General features: G+C 37.9%; 1 protein-coding gene across 1 annotated transcript in view; it reads left to right on the forward strand.

Annotated features, from left to right (window-relative positions):
• RAB3GAP2 (RAB3 GTPase activating non-catalytic protein subunit 2) overlaps positions 1-18509 on the forward strand; it is a gene marked incomplete at both ends in the record, with an annotated part of 74932 nt that overhangs the window by 15525 nt on the left and 40898 nt on the right. Inside the window, 6 exons of the mRNA XM_084246158.1 lie at positions 952-1016; positions 13932-14055; positions 14858-14939; positions 16366-16413; positions 16492-16567; positions 16869-16970. Coding sequence (XP_084102284.1) covers positions 952-1016; positions 13932-14055; positions 14858-14939; positions 16366-16413; positions 16492-16567; positions 16869-16970 — 497 coding nt within the window. The remainder of the gene's footprint in view (positions 1-951; positions 1017-13931; positions 14056-14857; positions 14940-16365; positions 16414-16491; positions 16568-16868; positions 16971-18509) is intronic.

The following is an 18509-nucleotide window of genomic DNA, read 5'->3' on the forward strand; positions in this document are numbered from 1 at the left end:
TATTAGCATTGAAAACTTTGTCAGCGTACTTAAGTATGTTGTGTGATTTTAATCCTTTTACCAACCTTACCAGATGTAGTAGTATTTTCCGTGCTTTTATGGTGAGAGAGCTGGATCTTATGGATATGGGGTAGTTTGTCCTTGGTCACAGAGCTAGTAAGTGCTGGGGCCAGGATTTGAGTTTAGGTAATCTGACTCTGGGGCCTTTATTTGAATTTTGTATGATATTTTAATTAATTTGAGATAATGTAGCAAGACCATCTAATGTTTTTTGTCTCTGAGTAGTTTTATTCCTTCTTTTCTGATATGATTCTGTGAGAGATGGATTCAGAGATAAGTCTATAGAACTGAGTAGCACGAATAAGAGATCTTACCTCCAGACCTAGCTGAGATTGCTTGATGCAGTGTTTGTTGAACATCTTATTTTAATCTGAGAGGATATTCCCATGTGTAAGGAACTAGAGGCTCAGAAAAGGGTGGGCAATAGTAGACCTGTCTTGTTTCAAAATTCTGTATTTTTTTTACTGATACCTTGTCTTACCTAAAAAAAAAAGTCACTTTTTAAGGCATCCTTGTGAAATTTCATGTGTGTTTTTTTGTCGCTGTGTATATTTAGTTTGTTAATGTTTTAACAAATGTTTGTTGTCTTAAGGTTTTTTTTTTTAAGGTCATTTGAAGATTGATTTAAACATTTACAAATTTGCTGTCCAGTTTTACTACTAACATAAACTTGGGAGATTCAGGTCAAATGTGACCTGATTATTGTTATATATAATAAAAATCCATTGTAATGAATTTTCCATTGTTTTCTTCCTTAATATCAGCATTTAAATATATTTATAAAAACTTATTGCATGTCAGGGGTTGGTTCTATTATGTTTAGCTAAGATATTTTAAAAATATTTTAAGCTCTGTATTTCATGTAAACACTTTTTAACTTTTTAAAAATAGGTAAATCAACAAACTGGGAAGATGACGGTTGGGGAACATGGGAAGAAACAGAACCCCAAGAACCTGTAAGTCTATAAATTTATGCATACTTTTTCTTAAAGATTTATTTATTCATGCATACAAGAATTGGGGTACAGGCCAGATGTGCAGGAGGGTGAAAGGATTCACCAGAGGAAGCGGGGAACAGAAGAGGCAGACTGAAATACACTGTTGAGGGGAGCAGTGGGCAAGCCAGGAGAGGTCTGCTGCGCCATGTGGGTATCTCCACGGCTGTCTGGGATTGAACCTGCACTACAGAGGCTGTGGACAGCTTCACAGCTCTGCGCTCAACCGCCTGCGCCACCAGGGAGGCCCCTAGGCATACTTTTTGATGTGACATTTCCCTTTTGTAATGATGGCAACATATGACAGTATTACAGTGACATTTTAAAATGTGTATCAAGAATGTTTGTGCTTAGTAAATGGTACTTAAGTAGATACCTGTTCTTAAGGAACTTAATATCTTTATAGTTAAGTGGGCTAAATGAAGAATAGTTGTGTTATGATTCTTTTCATTATTATTATTTTATACTTTCACTCATAAGTCAACATATGTCGTTAAGTATACACCATATTCTAGGCATTTTTCTGTGTCCTAGGAATATAGCAGTGAACAAGATAGACAAAATTCCTGTTCACGTTAGTAGTACACTTTCATCTATAAGAAATACAAAGTCTAATCTAAACTGACTTAACTAACAAGGAAATTTATTAGCTCACATAGAAGGAAGTCAGAGGTAGTATGGACTTCCAAGTTGGTTGTTTAGGGGATTCAAAAATTCATCAAGAATTCAAATTCTTACCTCTGTCTACCCTAATTTCCAGCATTTCATCCCATAGCTTGTTCCTCTCACAGATGTGGTTTGGCAACATGTTCCTTCATCATGGCCAGAGGGAGGAAAAGACTGGTGTTTTCCATGACTTTTAGGAGTGGGGAACAACTTTCTCAGAAGCCTATAGCAAACCTTACCTTCTGTCTTGGGCAGAATTAAGCCACATTCTCATTTCTGAACTAGTCACTGGAGAGGGATGTAGACTTTTCATCAGTCATTCATACCCGTCCCCACTGTTAGAGGATGAAGGGCAGCTTCTTCTGACCTTTGTGGTTGCGCATGAATAAAATCAGGGGTTTTTAAGGAAGACAGAAGAATGAACATATATACTGAATAGGCTTCCTATGGTCCCTGTTTCCAGCAGCTTGCTGTCTAATGGGGAGAGAATTTTTTTTTTTTTTTTAAGAAATAGATTAAAAATATCAAATGGTGGTAATACTTACACAGAGAATTTAAATGATGTGATGGCAGTGTGATCAGTCAAGTGACTCCTGTAAACCAGGTGCTGTAGGAAGGCTTTTCAGAAAATGTGACATTTAAACTGAAGTATGAAAGACAGACCGAAGCCAATAAAATGAAGATTGGGTGAAGAGCATTCTAGGCTCCAGAGCAACAGCTCACACAGAATCCCTGAGACTGCAAAAGCTTTGAGTTGAAGGAACATGGCTTGGTAGGACTGAGTCAGCTACAAGTTAGAAGCCAGCAGGCCTAATGTAAGGCCTTGTGAATTTGGAGTTTCTTCTAAATATTACAGGAAACCACATTTACCTGATTTCTAATTTTTTAAGTTTGTCTTGGCTGCTTTTTGGAATAGGTTGAAATAAGGAGCAAGAGAAGCAGCAGGGAGACCAATAGGAGGTGATTATAGTAGTTCATTAAGGTGATGGTAGCTTCCATTAAGGTGGTATTAGTGAAAATGAGAAACTGTTGGATTTGGAATAAGGTTTATAGTAAGACTTTGCTATAAGTAGGGTAATAGGGGCTGCCTATTACCCAAGGGTGAGTGAGGAATGAGTGGGTAATAGAAAATCAGAAATTACCTTCTTTGATCTGGGATGTGGTGTGGAGTAGATAAAATATGATTGATATGATGTAGATAGTCCCTAAAGGTGAAGAGTAGGTACCACTTTCTTTATTTTAGTCACCGTTAGAAAATGTCCGTAATAAAAAGGTTTTGTGTGTGTGTGTTATTTAAAATCTTCCCTGATATTTGGCTTACGCAACTGGATGGAGGGTATTTCATTTATTGAGGTAGAGGCATTTGGGAGAGAAATGAAAGAATATCATGTAAAAATCAGAGCATGCCTGTGTACTGAAGATTTATAGAAAAACTCCAAGAGGAAAATAAGAACAGAAAACCATTTTGGAAACCCACAGGAGATATGGGGTGTGTTGAACAGGATGTAAGGCAGCTCACAGAGGTCACCATCACCTCAGCCTCGTCCCTTGCTCCTGGTGCTGTGTCCACATAGAGTCTCAGCTGGACTGTCTGCCTTCAAGAGTGACTAGCTTGTGCTACTTCCTGATTTAGGCTATTTTATAGCATTTGCTTATCTTTTGTTTTGGTTGTTCTCCTGTTTGTTTTACATTCATGAGGGAATTTCACCAAGTTTGTTAACCCCCATCTAGTATAGGATTCTTGGGGGGGGGGGGGGAGGTGGACTTCATCAGACACCAGCCAGCCTGGTACTGTTGCCTTCAGGTTAGGCAGACATCCGCAGTCTTGTGAGCTGTGGCCGGAATGTGGGAGGGTAAGGGAAGAAAGGAGGAGGTGTGCGGGGAAAAATCTGTGGACTCTGTATTACTTGTGTAAGTAAACCTCTCAGGAGGGGATGTGCTTTGAGAATTATTTCTAAGAATAACTTCTTAGAAAGGGGACTGTATAACTGGCAGCTGCCTTGCATGTTGTATTGGTACAGTTACTTTTAGTATTTGTTTTCTAGAATCATATAACTAAATGACTATTGTGAGAGTAATATAACCAACTCCTAAGTAAGTTTGAGGATTTTTAGAATAAATCCCACAGACATTGCATGGTAAGAGGACACGTACACTTCTAATCTCAAGGGAAGTGCCGGTGGGAGGATTATTATTAAATATATAAAATGGTGGGCTGAGTCAAATGCCAGTGAAGCGTGGTATTTATTTACAGACCCAGAAGCCCACATCTTAGAGTCCTTTGGTACATCATTGTTCTTTCTGGAATGGAGTTTTATTTGTGAATGATGTCATTAGGGATCTGAGTGTGAAGCTAATTTACCTCACACCTGTCTGCTCCTTCCTGCCTGACAACACTGAGGTGAGCTTAGTGATGGTATATATGTGTCCTTCTCTTTGGCCTCTCTAGCAGTGTGCCTTCCCTTAGCATAGGCCCCCTTGTGCCCATGTAACCTCCTTCATAGAGAACTATACTGCAAGGTGAGTGCAGAGAAGCAGTCTGGCCTGATATAAGGCCTGGTGAATTAGGGGTTTATTCTAAAAGTGCCCAGAAACTATATTATCTGATTTGTAGTTTTTATAACTCACCTTGACTGCTAGGTGTGGAATAGGTTATAGTATGCCTAGACTTAAAAAGGTTATGACCAATTTATTTTACAGTATTTCATTTTGATGACTTGATTCTGTGTCATGTAGACCGTGGTAGCCTAGCTAGCATGTGTAAGTTTTCACAGACTTTTTATTTTTTCAAATTGTATTTATTTTTGTGTAGAAGAACTGGGGTGTGGGCCATTGGTGCAGGGGTAAGAGGATTCTCCAGGAACAGTGGGGAGCCCAACAGGTGGATTTACTGAAATACGCTGCTGAAGGGTGCAGGGGGTAAGACAGGAGAGATCTGCTTCACCATATGTGGTTTAGCTCCCTGTGCAGGGAGCGAACTCAGGCTGTAGCAGTGATAGCGCTGAGACTTATCCCCTCAGCCACTGTGGAGGCCTGGACAAGCCTTTTTAAAAATGGAGAAAGCCCTTTGAGCTTTTTCTGATTTTGAGGTGTCAGCTATAAGGGCTTAGTGAAGAAAGTATAGTCTAATATCTGTTATCAGTATTAGCCACATCTAAGAAAGTATACATCTCTGACCCTGTTCGGCTTAGGAACTTGAAGTATGGATTTTTTCTGTAGAAGAGGACAGATATTTTTCTCCTGTAGATATTTCATGCCTCTATTAGCTCTGGCTGCCATAGTAATACCAAGACTTGGTACCTTAAACAACAGATGTTTACTTTCTCATTGTTCTAGAAACAGGAAGTCCAGATCAACGTGCCATCAGGGTTGCTTTCTGGTGAGCCCCTCTCTTCCTGACTTGCAGATGGCTGATTTCTCACTGTTCTCATGTGACCTTTCCTTTGTGCACAGGAGAAAGAATGAGTCCTGGTGTCCCTTCCTCTCCTTGTAAGAATACTAGTCTGTCTGATTAGAACCCTACTCTGTGACCTCATTTAATCTTTACAGCCTCCTTCATGGGCACCATCTCCAAATACAGTCACATTGGGGGTGAGGACTTCAACATACGAATTTAGAGAGACATAGTTCACTACCTAACAGTGCCTAAAACAATGGATCCATGTCAGCTATAACTTATGTATACAGGTGAAAAAGTGAAGGAATTCCTGTTCCATAAGTAAATACAGTAAAGGATTGAAAAGGCAAACAGACCTGTCTTTCAAGATGGAAGAAAGGTGAAATGAAGCCTCTCTTCTGTGATGACTTAATTTTAAATTGACCTCACGACAGACAGTGCCTGGCTTGGGAAATGAGGAAGGAAGATTGTTGCATGAAAACATCTACTGAGTAAGGGTCCTGTAACAAGTAGTAAATAGTGAATAACTTTGTTTTATTTTTTTGCACTGGGAAAAAAGTGATTAGAGAGGGATATTTTGCTTAACCTTATGTTATAATGAGAATCCGAGGCCGTTTGAGAAGAAGTATGACAAGGCTGAGCTTAATTTTAGTGGGCAGATTTAATTAGCTAAGGCCAAAAGGTAGGAAGTATTGAATCTCAAGGATTGACCTAGCATTGGTTACTGGAACAGGAGGCACAGAAGCTTCTGGATTAAGGTTCTCAGTTAAGATAGACAGCATATGAGAAACTCCCATTCAAAAAGAGACTTTGAAATATGGTCCATCTGAACAAGAACAGACACACAGACCAATGAAATCGAATAGAAAATCCAGAAATAAACCCACAGATTTATGGTCAACTAATCTTTGACAAAGGAGCAAAGAATATGCATTGGAGCAAAGAAAGTTTGTTCAATAAATGATGCTGGGAAAACTGGGTCGCTACATGCAAAAGAATGAAGCTTGACCACTACCTCACACCATGCACAAAAACCAACTCAAAATGGATTAAAGAACTAGACATAAGACCTGAAACCATAAAATACATAGAAGGAAATATAGGCGAAACACTGCATGATATGCACATCAAAGACATCTTTACAGACACATCACCCAAAGCAGTGATAGTGAAGGGAAAGATCGACAGCTGGGACTACATCAAATTAAAGAGCTTCTGCACAGCAAAAGAGACAATAACCAAAACAAAGAGAAACCCCACCAACTGGGAGAACATTTTTGCACACAACACTAATGATAAAGGACTGATCACAAAAATCTACAAAGAGCTGATGAGACTCAACAAAAACAAAGAAAATAATCCAGTCAAAAAATGGGCAGAAGAGCTAAAAAGAAACTTCTCTGAAGAGGAAGTGCAAATGGCAACAGGCATATGAAAAAATGTTCAACATCACTTGTAATCAGGGAAATGCAAATCAAAACTACCATGAGATACCATCTCACACCAGTGAGAATGGCACATATTAAAAAAACTAGCAACAACATATGTTGGCGAGGTTGTGGAGAAAAAGGAACTCTTCTGCACTGTTGGTGGGAGTGCAAACTGGTCCAACCACTGTGGAGAGCTGTGTGGAGATTTCTGGACCTACTAAACATAGAGCTTCCATATGACCCAGCAATTCTACTCCTAGGTATTTACCCCCAAAGGACACAGAAACATCAATTCCAAAGAACACCTGCACGCCTATGTTTATAGCAGCACAATTTACAATAGTTAAGCTTTGGAAATAACCCAAATGCCCAAAAAATAGATGACTGGATCAAGAAGATGTGGTACATATACACCATGGAATATTACTCAGCAATCAAAAAAGATAAGCACATGCAATTTGCAGCAACATGGATGGCGCTGGAAGGGATCATGCTCAGTGACATAAGCCAGAAAGAAAAAGAAAAATACCGGATGGTCTCACTCATAGCAGGAATCTAGAAAACTTAAATAAGGAACCAGGAAAAAGAATAACTATAAGAAAGAAAATATCAAAATCAATAAATAACTATGAACAAGAGACACTCTATGGGGGTTGGGGGGCGGGGAAAGGAGGGCTTGGGGTCAAAATAAGGGGGTTGTAATTGTATGGGGAATATAAAAATAAAATTTAAATTAAAAAAAAGAAATATGGTCCATCTGTGTTTCAGAAAGTGGTATAATACAGTTTGTAGAGGCAATTATAATTTAGCAGATTAACAGGAAACGAAAGCATGCTGGTGAAATGGCAGACCTCAGAGAAATGTTTGTTTATATGCTGAGAAATAAGACATAATGTGGCCTGGTTAGAGGTCCTTAGAGCATGAATAAATTGGGATAATATTGGAAAGTATTTTACCTTATTTTATCCCTCATTAGAGTCTGGTGCCTCTGCCACACAAGAGACAGGACCAGACCAGCCAGAGGCAGGAGAGCGCTCCTGTTATACTGAAGATAATCCCCAGGGTTTTCCTCCAGTGAGCAGCAGTGACTGTGAGAGCTTCTCATTGGAACTTTGTTCCTTTGCCTGTTAGAAATACTCCTTTTGCAGTGGCCATCCCCTCGGCATTAACCTAGTGACTCAGCTGGTGGTGAATGTGCTCCCTCAGGGCATATTTGGCAATGTCTAGCGATAGTTTTGATTATCACACCTGGAGGGGTGAAGGGGGTGTTTGTCTCATGGGCAGATGGCAAACATACTCTAAGCATCTCACAATGCATGGGACAGCCTCCCAAAAAGAATTATTCTGCCCAAAGTGTCAAATGTGCTTAAGTTTAGAAATCTTGTTCGAGCTCATGACTTTTATATGTAACTCTCCGAGTCTTTCTAGCTTTCACCCCTTTTGTTCTCTAAAATTTCTTGGCCCTTTTTGAGGCTTCAAAACTTTTCTTCTGTGATGCTATTAATTTGGTTATAGTAGATTCTGGTGAAGTGCTTTAGGTGTGAGGTGTGATTAACAGATTGTTTGCCAGCAAACAACGGTACATTTAAATTGTTTTCTGGATCTTTGGTCACAGACCAGCAAGTTGTCCAGGAGATATTATTTATGTCTAAGTGTTTAAGAGAGACCTGTTTTTAATCTGTCTATGTTGTCAGGATCCACTTTTCCTTCCTTTTATTCATAGTTGTTCACCTTAGTTCAGATATACACTCAACAGGCATTCTTGAAGGATAGCTTCTGTTAGTGTTGGTTTGTTCATGGGCCTCTACGGTTCTGCGAGGGCAGGAGGGGCAGTGATCTGACAGGTGGAGTGAAGGGGAGCTAGAGTGAGAGGGGGGCTGGAGACATAATCACTGTTTAAACACACTTTGGCCAGCCTCCTGATCATTCCCATCTTCGCCTTTACTTCCAGAGAAACCTGGCACCAGCTCCTAAGCCCGTTTGCAGTTTTGCAACACAACTAGGGTTACTTCTCCGATTTCCTCTCCATCAGTTTAGGCTTTCTAGGGACTGTAAAATCAGTCACCACCTGTCCATCTGCTTTCTTGTTCTCAAAATGTTACGGCTTTTTCCTTTCCTTTCATTCTTTTTTTTTTTTTGCACTTTTTTTTGTCTTTAAAAATTCTTTTACTAGTTATTTTTAATGGGATTGAAGCTGCTGGAGCGAATTCAGTGTAATACGTTAATTCCTTTCTTTACATGAAAGTCCACCTAGAGTTCATTTTCACATACTGTTCTATGCCTTCCTACTTCCATTTAGTGTAATTTGGAGGTCTTTCCATATTTGCATATATAAACTAATCTTTTCAAAGAATAGTAGATACTTCATTGTATAAATGAACTATGATTTATTTAACCAGGCCCCTGTCAAGAGACATTTCATTTTGTTTGTAATTATTTGTGAAATGAACTTTTTTTTTTAAAAAAAAGATTGATTTGTACAAGAACTGGGATGTAGGCCAGAGGTGCAGGGGGTGAGAGGATTCACCTGAATGGGGAGCAGAACAGGCAGATCTACTGAAATACACTCCCCGGGGAGCAGTGGGTGAGACAGAAGAGGTTTGCTACCCTCTATGGGTTAGCTACCTGGCTGGGGGTCAAATTCATGTTGCAGTGGCTGGTGATAGCTTGATAGTGCTGTCTAAGTATAGATGACTTTTATTTCTATGATTTAGAATTACAGTAATATGAGGACAGCCCCATAATTAAACTGTATCTTACAGGTACTGCTCTACTGTGTAAAATTGACCTTGAAAGTTAATGCAATGACACTGACAATGACAGTGTAAGTTGCAAGTGATGGACATGCTGCACTAAAGTCAAAACTTTATTGGGTAGGTACTCTATGGCTACCTAGTCACTGCAACAGCAGATGTGCCAAACACATTCACCAGAGTGGTCATTTGCCAGCTCCAAGGTGGCCTGCCATAGATGAAAGCAATTTAATTGGCTGCAATTTTACCATGTGCCACACTGTGAAAGAAGAATAGTGGACACATTTGTGGGCTTAAAGTCAAAAGAAAGAAAAATTTTTAAATGTATATTATAACTCTGGTTGTTTAGAATTTATTTTATTAATACACATTGGTGGCTTCCATATTTTTGTGGATCAAGAAAACATCTTTTCTGGTGTCAGTTCAAAGAAAAATCCTTGCAGTTTAGGCAATACTAAGTAAAACATTACACATTCTCTCTCCATCCCCCCTCCCCAACTATGGTTGTTTTTCTCAATATGTGAGATAGGAAGGCTAATCCACAGGAAACTGCTTGTTCTGGTTTTATATTACCAAACATGGATTTACGAGAAGGCTAATAAGCAGGTTTAGGAATGTAACTAGTCTCTGTAGAGTAGTTTCCCAGAGTTTATTTCCAGCCAAGTGACACCTGTTTCTTGTACAGTCATCTTGGTTGTTTCTTGTGGGGCAAAATTCACCTTTGACACTGGGATGGTGGAAGACAATGCTTAATCACACCTTGACACGGAGTTCTAGCCCCACCTGAGAGGGTGTGTTCTGTTCCTATGTAGCGCTTTCTGACTTTAGTCAGAATCTTGAACTGTTAAATCTTAGTGTATTATTTAAGTATACTAGCTCTGAATCGATTGCTCCTTGTCAGATAGTTTCGTGTACAAGAATAATTAATAATGTATTCGGGTATTTTTGTGAAATCTAGTAAGGAGATATGGAAGTGCTGTATTATTCACTTGTATATGCTGTTTGTGGGTTGTGTTCCATCTGGAGTTGAGGAGTAATTTAAAGGCTTTTAATCTAGTGTGGGAGAAAAACAATCAGAAAACACGTAGGTGCGGCAGAAAATAGTAAGACTTTTAATTGCAGTAAGTGTATACATGAGGACTCACCATAAATGAATAGTGATCTTTTGGTATATGGCAAATCAGAATTGAGATGTGCTATAAAAATAAATACATACTGGATTATGAGGACTTAATATGAAAAAAATGTAAAGTACTTGAAATGATAATATTTTGGATATATTGGGTTAAGTAAAACAAAAATTTTTAGAAAAGGTAAAAGTCAGAGTAGGATGGAGTTGCCATAGGAACTGGAATTCAGATAGAAAAACAGAAAAAAGAGGGCAAAGGTACTTTTAAAGGCATGGTTAAAGAAATGCCACAAGAATACTCTGGTCGGCGTGGTCAAGTGGTTTTCTTGCAGCTCTAGCTCAGTCTGGTACAAAGCTCCAAGTAATAAGGTAGTTCTTTTTGAGAAAAGACTTCATTTACTATGAGACTGGAATTAATCCTAAGTGAAGACAGGCAAAGTAGTAGGGTATCCTTTTTGATAAAAGGCTTCAGTTACTCTGAGCCCAGAGTCAAGTCCCAAGTTAAGACAGGCTTCACAGAGCTGTTGCAGCTACACACAAATAATCAAGTGATGGCATGGAAACAGAATTAAAATCAAAGGCCTGGGTTCTGATTTGGGCTCTGATCCTGTTTCAGGGACAGGGAACAAGTCCTCAAGCCTCCATTTTCTTTACTGTAAAGTGAGGGTTTGACCGATGTTTATAAATCTCCCACCTTTGATTTTCTTTCACTGCTTTTCAGCAAACTTAACATGCAGTCTGATCCCGGTTGGCGGCATTATTTTAAAAATAGGAAAGAAACATAGCAATAATGTTTACTGAGAAGTACCATTTACAAAATTTTCAGAATTTTCTCTTGAAGCATAATTTTGGAGTGTGGTAAAGGGAAGAAACCCATATGTATGGATGTTCAATTATTTTTTTAATTATTTTTATAAATTTGTCAAAATTAGAGCTGTTATCCCCTTGTTTGAGCTTTTTTTTTTTTTAACTGCAGTGATAATGTGAATGTTAGTATAAGAATCGGAGTTCAATAAATCCAAGAGAGATCTCCCTAATTTCTTATCTAATACAATACCCGTCTACCACCTGTCCTCTCTAGTCTCCTACCTGCAGGTGAGACTGATTGCTGGGAAAGTCCTGAGCCCCCAGAGTGGTCATATTTGTGGCTCTTGGGAACCTTAAGACAGTGTGCCTCAGCCTGCAGCTGAGCCACCTAGAGGAAGAAGTCTTGTCTTGCATGCTGTGCTGGCCCAACTGTAGAAGTTGTGGGTCCAGGGCAAAATGAATTGTAACTGACTTCTAAAGTTTTATCTTGAGGGGATAATGTCCTCCTTAATTTCCCTGTAGAAAAGTATAAATTAAAAACACTAAACTAGATGGCAAAATTCCTAAAATACAGTCTTAATAAAATGGGATTTTGCCAATATTACTTTTCTCCTAAACTTTGGCAAGAGGGTATAACATCCTTACCTTGCATAAGACGACTCCAAATCTATTGGATTCCTAAGAAAGAAATAATTACAGGACTATCCCAGAGTCTTAGGCCTACTTGGATATTTTCTTCAAAGTACCCTATAACCCATATTTTTTTTCATGTTTTAAACATTTTTTTTGATACTGTCTCGGCCAGAAATCATTTATCTTTCTAGAAATACTGTCATTGTATTTTGACTAGGGTCATTTTCTGTTTTTAAAAATCATTTAAATTTCATATTCTAGTAATGCATGCTCATTGAAATTTTTTTAAATAGCATCATTGTGTAAATTTTTTGTAAAACTGAAAGCAGCCTGCATTTCTTCTTCCACCCCTCTTGATTTAGTCCAAAAGCCACTAAGTAAGCTTAAGTAAGGTAGGAGTCCACAGAATGTAAAACCTAGAAGTCATAAGAAAATAGATGGATAATTATATAGTAGTTAAAAACTTCTTCATGGAAAAAATTAAGCCACCACATAGACTGGGAAAAATTATTTATAGCTGTTCCGATCAAACCACCAGTTTTCCTTGTTCATAAAAATTATATATGAAAATCAACTAAAACAAGGACAGCAATTCCACAGGCAGTCTGCAAAGGAAAGAAACAAACTATCTATAGAAAAGATACAAGCATATGAGGAACTGTTTGTTCTCCTGAGAGAAATGCACGATGCTGAAAAACCACTTTTCAGCTGTCACATTGACAAAGATACAGTGTTAAAGCATGTAAGGTCTGTGGGGAAGCATGCTCTTTTAATAATTCTGGTTGAATTATTAATTATCATAATTTCTAGTATGTGTCAAATTTAGTAATAGATAATCCTTTGACCTATAATTTCACTTCTAGGAATTTATCCTACTGATGTACTTCCACATAGACTGACAAATGTTTTACATTATTGTTTTATTCATTATAGCATAGTTTGCAACAGCAAAAGATTAAACAATACAGATATACATCAGTAGGAGACTGGTTAAATGATGGTACATGGATACAATGGACTGCTATGCAATTGTACAAAGTACAACTTCCTATGGAATGAAGTCAAGGTGTGTTTTTTAAGAGAATGAAAGTAGGTATATAGTAGGCTATGGTGTGAAGGAATTATGAATGTATGGGCATAAAGTGTCTCTGGAAACACAACAGTTGACTATATGGGTTTTCTCTAGGGTGAATAGCAGTGTGTCCAGAGTATAGGATTAAGAGAATTTTCAAAAAATGCTTTTTTAGAAATGTTGAATTTTTAACCATGGGAATTTACCTTTTATAATAAGTTTTCACTTGAAAAAGGAAACACCTTTAGGGCAAATAAAAAGGTCAGACTTATCAAATACACTAACAGTTCTATAGCCATAATCATCAGATAATTTTTTTCTTTGCTGCAGATATGTTAGTTGCCTCTCTGGAATTTCCTACTACTAAATCATTCCTGAAGGTGGCCCCTGTGTGACATTCTTTTAATGTCTTGCTAGTTTATTTGTTTACATGTAAACATATAGTACATATACATTAATGCAAAAGTGAAGTTTGTAGTGGATATTTTGTTAATTGGTCAACTTTGACATGTTTTGATAACGAATAATATTGAGAGTTTTAAAAAGAACTAAAAGGATTTCTTTTTTTCCTTTTTTTTTTTTAAAACCAGATCTCTGAGTGCCTTTTATTTATTTATTTTAAAGATTTATTTATTTATGCATACAAGAGCTGGAGTACAGGCCAGAGATGTGGGGGGTGAGAGGATTCACCAGAGACAGAGTGGGGAACAGAACAGGCGGACTGACTGAAATACACTGCTGAGGGAAGCAGCAGGCGAGACAGGAGAGGTCTGCTGCGCCATGTGGGTAGCTCCCTGGCAGGGGATCGAACTCGTGCTGCAGAGGCTGCTGATTGCTTCATAGTGTGATGCTTATTAACCCCTTGCACCACCAGAGAGGCCCCTCTTTTTTTCCTTTCTTCTCCTTTGTTCCTCAAAGGTAGACAAGTTGAGTTGAAATACTCTTATCAGTATTTCTGCATGTGCAGTAATTGTAGTTTTACCCCACAGGAAGAAGAAGGAAATGCTTGCAAAACACAAAAAACTTCCTGGCTTCAAGATTGTGTTTTATCATTATCTCCAACCAATGATCTTATGGTTATAGCCCGAGAGCAAAAAGCTGTATTTCTAGTGCGTAAGTAGACTATTATTTTCAGTGTTTATCTTGATGCATAGATTAGGACAGAAAACAGATTAGATAGAAAAAAAAAGTTATTTCTATGTGGAGTTAAATGGCATTCTGTAGTTTATCTTACATGTTGTATAGTACTTTATTCCTTTCCCTGTTTTTTGTGTTGCTTCCTTTTTCTATTTGTTTTCCTCTTGTTATTTTGGATTTTTTTTCTTGGCGGCAAATGTGTTAGCTATTTCTCTCTGGCACTCCAGAGGTAGCACTGGGCATGGCACAGTTCTTGCAAGGGACAGTCAGAGCTAAAAAAGCCACTGACCCCTTCTGAGGAATAATATGAGTAAGGTGATTTTCAACTAAGGTTTGGGCAATTTTAGAATGTGAAAAATCTCGTTGATCTAAATAAATAAGATCGTATGTAAAATGACTGTAAAAGTCTTATAAAGCACATATATCCTCCAGTAGCGTAAGTTAATAGAAAAATTATCTGGTAGGTAAAAAGTTGTTTAATAAATAAAATAGGTTAAATCAGTACATAAGAATTAACAACTTTATTCAGCCACAACTGTGACTATCTTATATGGATTTAACTGGAGGAAGGAAGAACTACAGACTTTAGGAGTTGAGGTAGTTTTAGAGAAATCTTGTAAAAGTTTTAAAACATTTTTACCTATAAAAATATCCAATTCCATTAACACAGGACTGTTGAATTTTGCATTGATCATTCTAAAGGAAAGGAATAAAGTTTATAAATTACTGTATCAGTATAATAAAAAGTTGTTTTAGGTGATAATCTTAAATTTTTCAGCAAAATGGAAACATAGTGATAAAGGAAAAGAAGAAATGCAATTTGCTGTTGGTTGGAGTGGTTCTTTAAATGTCGAAGAAGGGTAAGTACCAGTTAATTTTTTGTCTCTCTGTATGCTAAATGCATATGTGAAATTGTCTGATTTATAAGTGAATCTGTTGAGAAGTTTCATCATTTGAAATGTTTAGTAATTGTATAGTCATTCCAGCTTTAGAGGTGGTATACATGAATCTGTCAGCAAATTTTTATTTTTCTCATCATGTGACTACTTTTTTTAAAAAAAACTCCTATTTGGAGAGGATTCAGAGAATTCAGAAAGCATCCCATAATACCCTTTCTGCATTTTTTCTGTTCTCCTGTTCTCCATTAATTTTATTCAGCCCAAAAGTCAAGGGTAGTCATGTCTTCTCTGCTTGGGGAAGCATTGGGCTTGTACTTGAAGGGGATAGTACCACATTTTTAAACCTCTTACATATTTCAGAAATGCAGTTAGTAAATTCAGGTTTCCTATTGATTCAGTCAGAGTTTTAGAACCAGAGCTCTAGTGTGCTTGCCTAATGGAGCCACTAGCCTGGAACCTGGAAAATCTGTTTCAGTTACATTTTTATGATGAAAACTCACTGATAAAGGTTCCTCAGACTTGAATTCAGATAAAAGACAACCAAGTGGAAGTTCCTAATATGTGCCTGGCATTGGGTAGCTATTCAATGAAATGTCTTTTACTTTTATCAAAATAAATGATAACGTTTCTCCTTAAAGTCTAAGCATTTTTGAAGACATTTAATTTCTGTCATAAATGCAAGGCAAACATAATCGATAAGTTACTTTAAAGACAACAAACAAAAAGATTATTTTCACTGATTACCAGTACAGCATATAGGGCAAGAGTGTTTACAGTTTCCTGAATAAGCTAATGATAGTACTGAGGTTTGCAGGTTAACTGTCAGAAAGAGTTATGTTTACCAGCTTGGTGTCTGAGCTCCTAATAAATTTTTCAAATCCAAGAATCAGAAAAAAATCTTTTAGGGAGCATCCAACATGCTTCTAAATAGGTTATTTCTGGGACAATTTATGCAAAACATGGAAGAAACCAACTGAAATACAGTGAGTCCTAGAAAATGCACCCCACAGAGCCTATCGTGTGATTGTGAGTTCCCCAGCCTCCACTAAGGTTCTTAGCTGGTGGAGAGGAAAGGGTGATGGTAGGAAAGGCTGCCTGGAGATTATTGGAAGTGCTCTCAATTTGCATATAATCAGTGCGTGCTTTCTTTACTTTCATGCTTGAAACTAACGAAAAATACTGTCATATTAATCTCAGGTGACTGTGAAATTGTATGTGCATGAATTTTATAGTCCTACTTAGAGCAAAGTTTCACTGTGTTTTTACTTATGCATTGACTAAACCTGGTCCACAGACCTCATCTTAGTGCCTTGAACATCAAATTATAGAGAAATAGGAATACTAATAAATTGATTTAGATAAGCATGTGATTTTCTTTTTGTTTTAGGGAATATGTAACCAGTGCTCTGTGTATCCCACTAGCCAGCCAGAAGAGGTGAGGATAAATGAGAGTTGTTTGCTTGCTTTGCTTTGCTTTGCGAACTGTTAAAACCATCATTTTTGCTTGTAACAGGAGTTCGACTGGCCGCCCTGACTGGACCTGCATCGTGGTGGGCTTCACTTCAGGTCACGTACGCTTCTACACCGAGGTGTGTTCAGCAGTTAGAAAACACTAGTTAACTGAAATGCCTTCTTATACATGCCTATTGTGTGCACTTGTAGATCTTTACTGCTGCCTGGAAATGGGTAGTGCATACTCTATGGGGGTGGAGCTTGCACAGGGGGAGGGTGGTGGTAGAAAGTTTTGGTAAAAAGATAGCTAGAAAAGAGAGGCTATATTTTTCTAAGAAGAGAGTGCCTAGTATCTGTGGAACACTGTTGGAGAGCGATGCTTGGCCTGCACACAACCATTCAGGTATATTCAGATCCCCTTTCTCTGCTTCCCCCTAGAGTGGTGTGCTCCTGCTGGCGCAGCTATTGAATGAGGACCGAGTGCTGCAGCTTAAGTGCAGGACCTATGAAATCCCACGACACCCTGGTGTGACTGAGCAGGTCGTGTAAAAGATTGTGTTCAGGGTAGAGGGGGCATTACTTTAAAGCAGTTTCTTCCCTCTTTATTGGGTGGGAACTTAGAGATATCTTTGTCTTGTAGCACAGTTAGCTATGTTGCATGTTTTAGAAATAGACATATTTATAACTGAGTATAGAGTATCAGTCTTTTACTTAATGAAATACTGTGTTTCATTCCACAATAAAATGCTTTAGTCAGAAACCATAAAAGGTTTTTTTTTTTTTTAAGAATTTAATAGTGACTTAAGGCAAAAACATGATATGTGACTTTATTTTATTTGGCTTTAGATGTCAAATTATACAAAGAATAATGTTCTAACCTTTCTGTACTACTACGTTATACTTAAAACTCTTTCTCAGAAAAGGAGTGCTTAATTAGTATGTTTTTTTTTATGTTTTTATTTTGTAGTAGAAAATATTTAAGATTCATTGAAGAATTTGAGAAAATAAGGTATTTAATATCTAATGCACTCTAGAGGTACACTTTTCACTGTTGCTAGGTGCTGTGTCTCAAAGTCAAAAAATAATTGTAGAGCCACACAAAATATTTTGCTTTTATTTGACTCATAGTCAAATGTGAATAATATATGATATATGTCATTAAGTCAAAACTGGGTAATAAGCATTTGTTCTACTACTCAGCTTCAAAAAATTTTAAGTTTATAGAGGTGTATATATTGTGTGCCTGCACGATAGGTAGGTGGTCAAGGGCTGTAGGGACTGAAGCTATAGAAGAAACAACCAGTGAGGACCTCCCTGGTGGCGCAATGGTTGAGCGCTGGGCTGCGAGGCTGCCTGCAGCCTCTGAAGCGCCGGTTTGATCCCTGGCTGCCTGACAGGGTCCCACATGGCGCACAGACCTCTCCCGCTGTGCCCGCTGCTCCCCTCAGCAGTGTGTTTCGTCAGTCTGCCTGTTCTGCTCCCTGTTCTGGCTCTGGTGAATTCTCTTACCCTTCTGCACTTGTGACTGTACCCAGTGCTTGTATAAATAAATAAATAAATCTTAAAAAAAAAAGATTTAAAAAAAAAAGAAACAGCCAATGAGAAGAGACGACACCAATACCTATTAATGGCCTGTGAATGAGTTAATCAGTATTATCAATACCTAAATTAATTTATAAGGACAGAATAAATTCTGTACAACTTCGGAGAAAGGGGAGCTCAATTAGAACTAGGACTATGAGGAAAATTTCATTGAGGAGGTGGGATTTGAATTAAACCTTGATTATGAGTATAGGATTTAACTAGTTCTGGGAAAACCAAGGAAAGTATTTTAGGTGGCTGGGAGAAAAATGAAGGAAGAGTCTAATGTGGGGCTATGTATAGGATGACAAAGACACTTCATTAGAAAATAATGGGAAACTGTTGAATAAGTAGAGAAGCCAAGTTTTTCATAAATTTGAAGTAGAGATTAGAATTGAATCAGAAGTTGAGAGAAGCTACTAAAGATTATAAAAAGGAAGTGCTATAATCATAGGGGTAATGAAGGACTCTTCTGCAGGATGAATTGGAGTTGGGAGA

Source organism: Talpa europaea (assembly GCF_964194135.1).
Source record: "Talpa europaea genome assembly, chromosome: 10".
Classification (NCBI taxonomy): domain Eukaryota; kingdom Metazoa; phylum Chordata; class Mammalia; order Eulipotyphla; family Talpidae; genus Talpa; species Talpa europaea.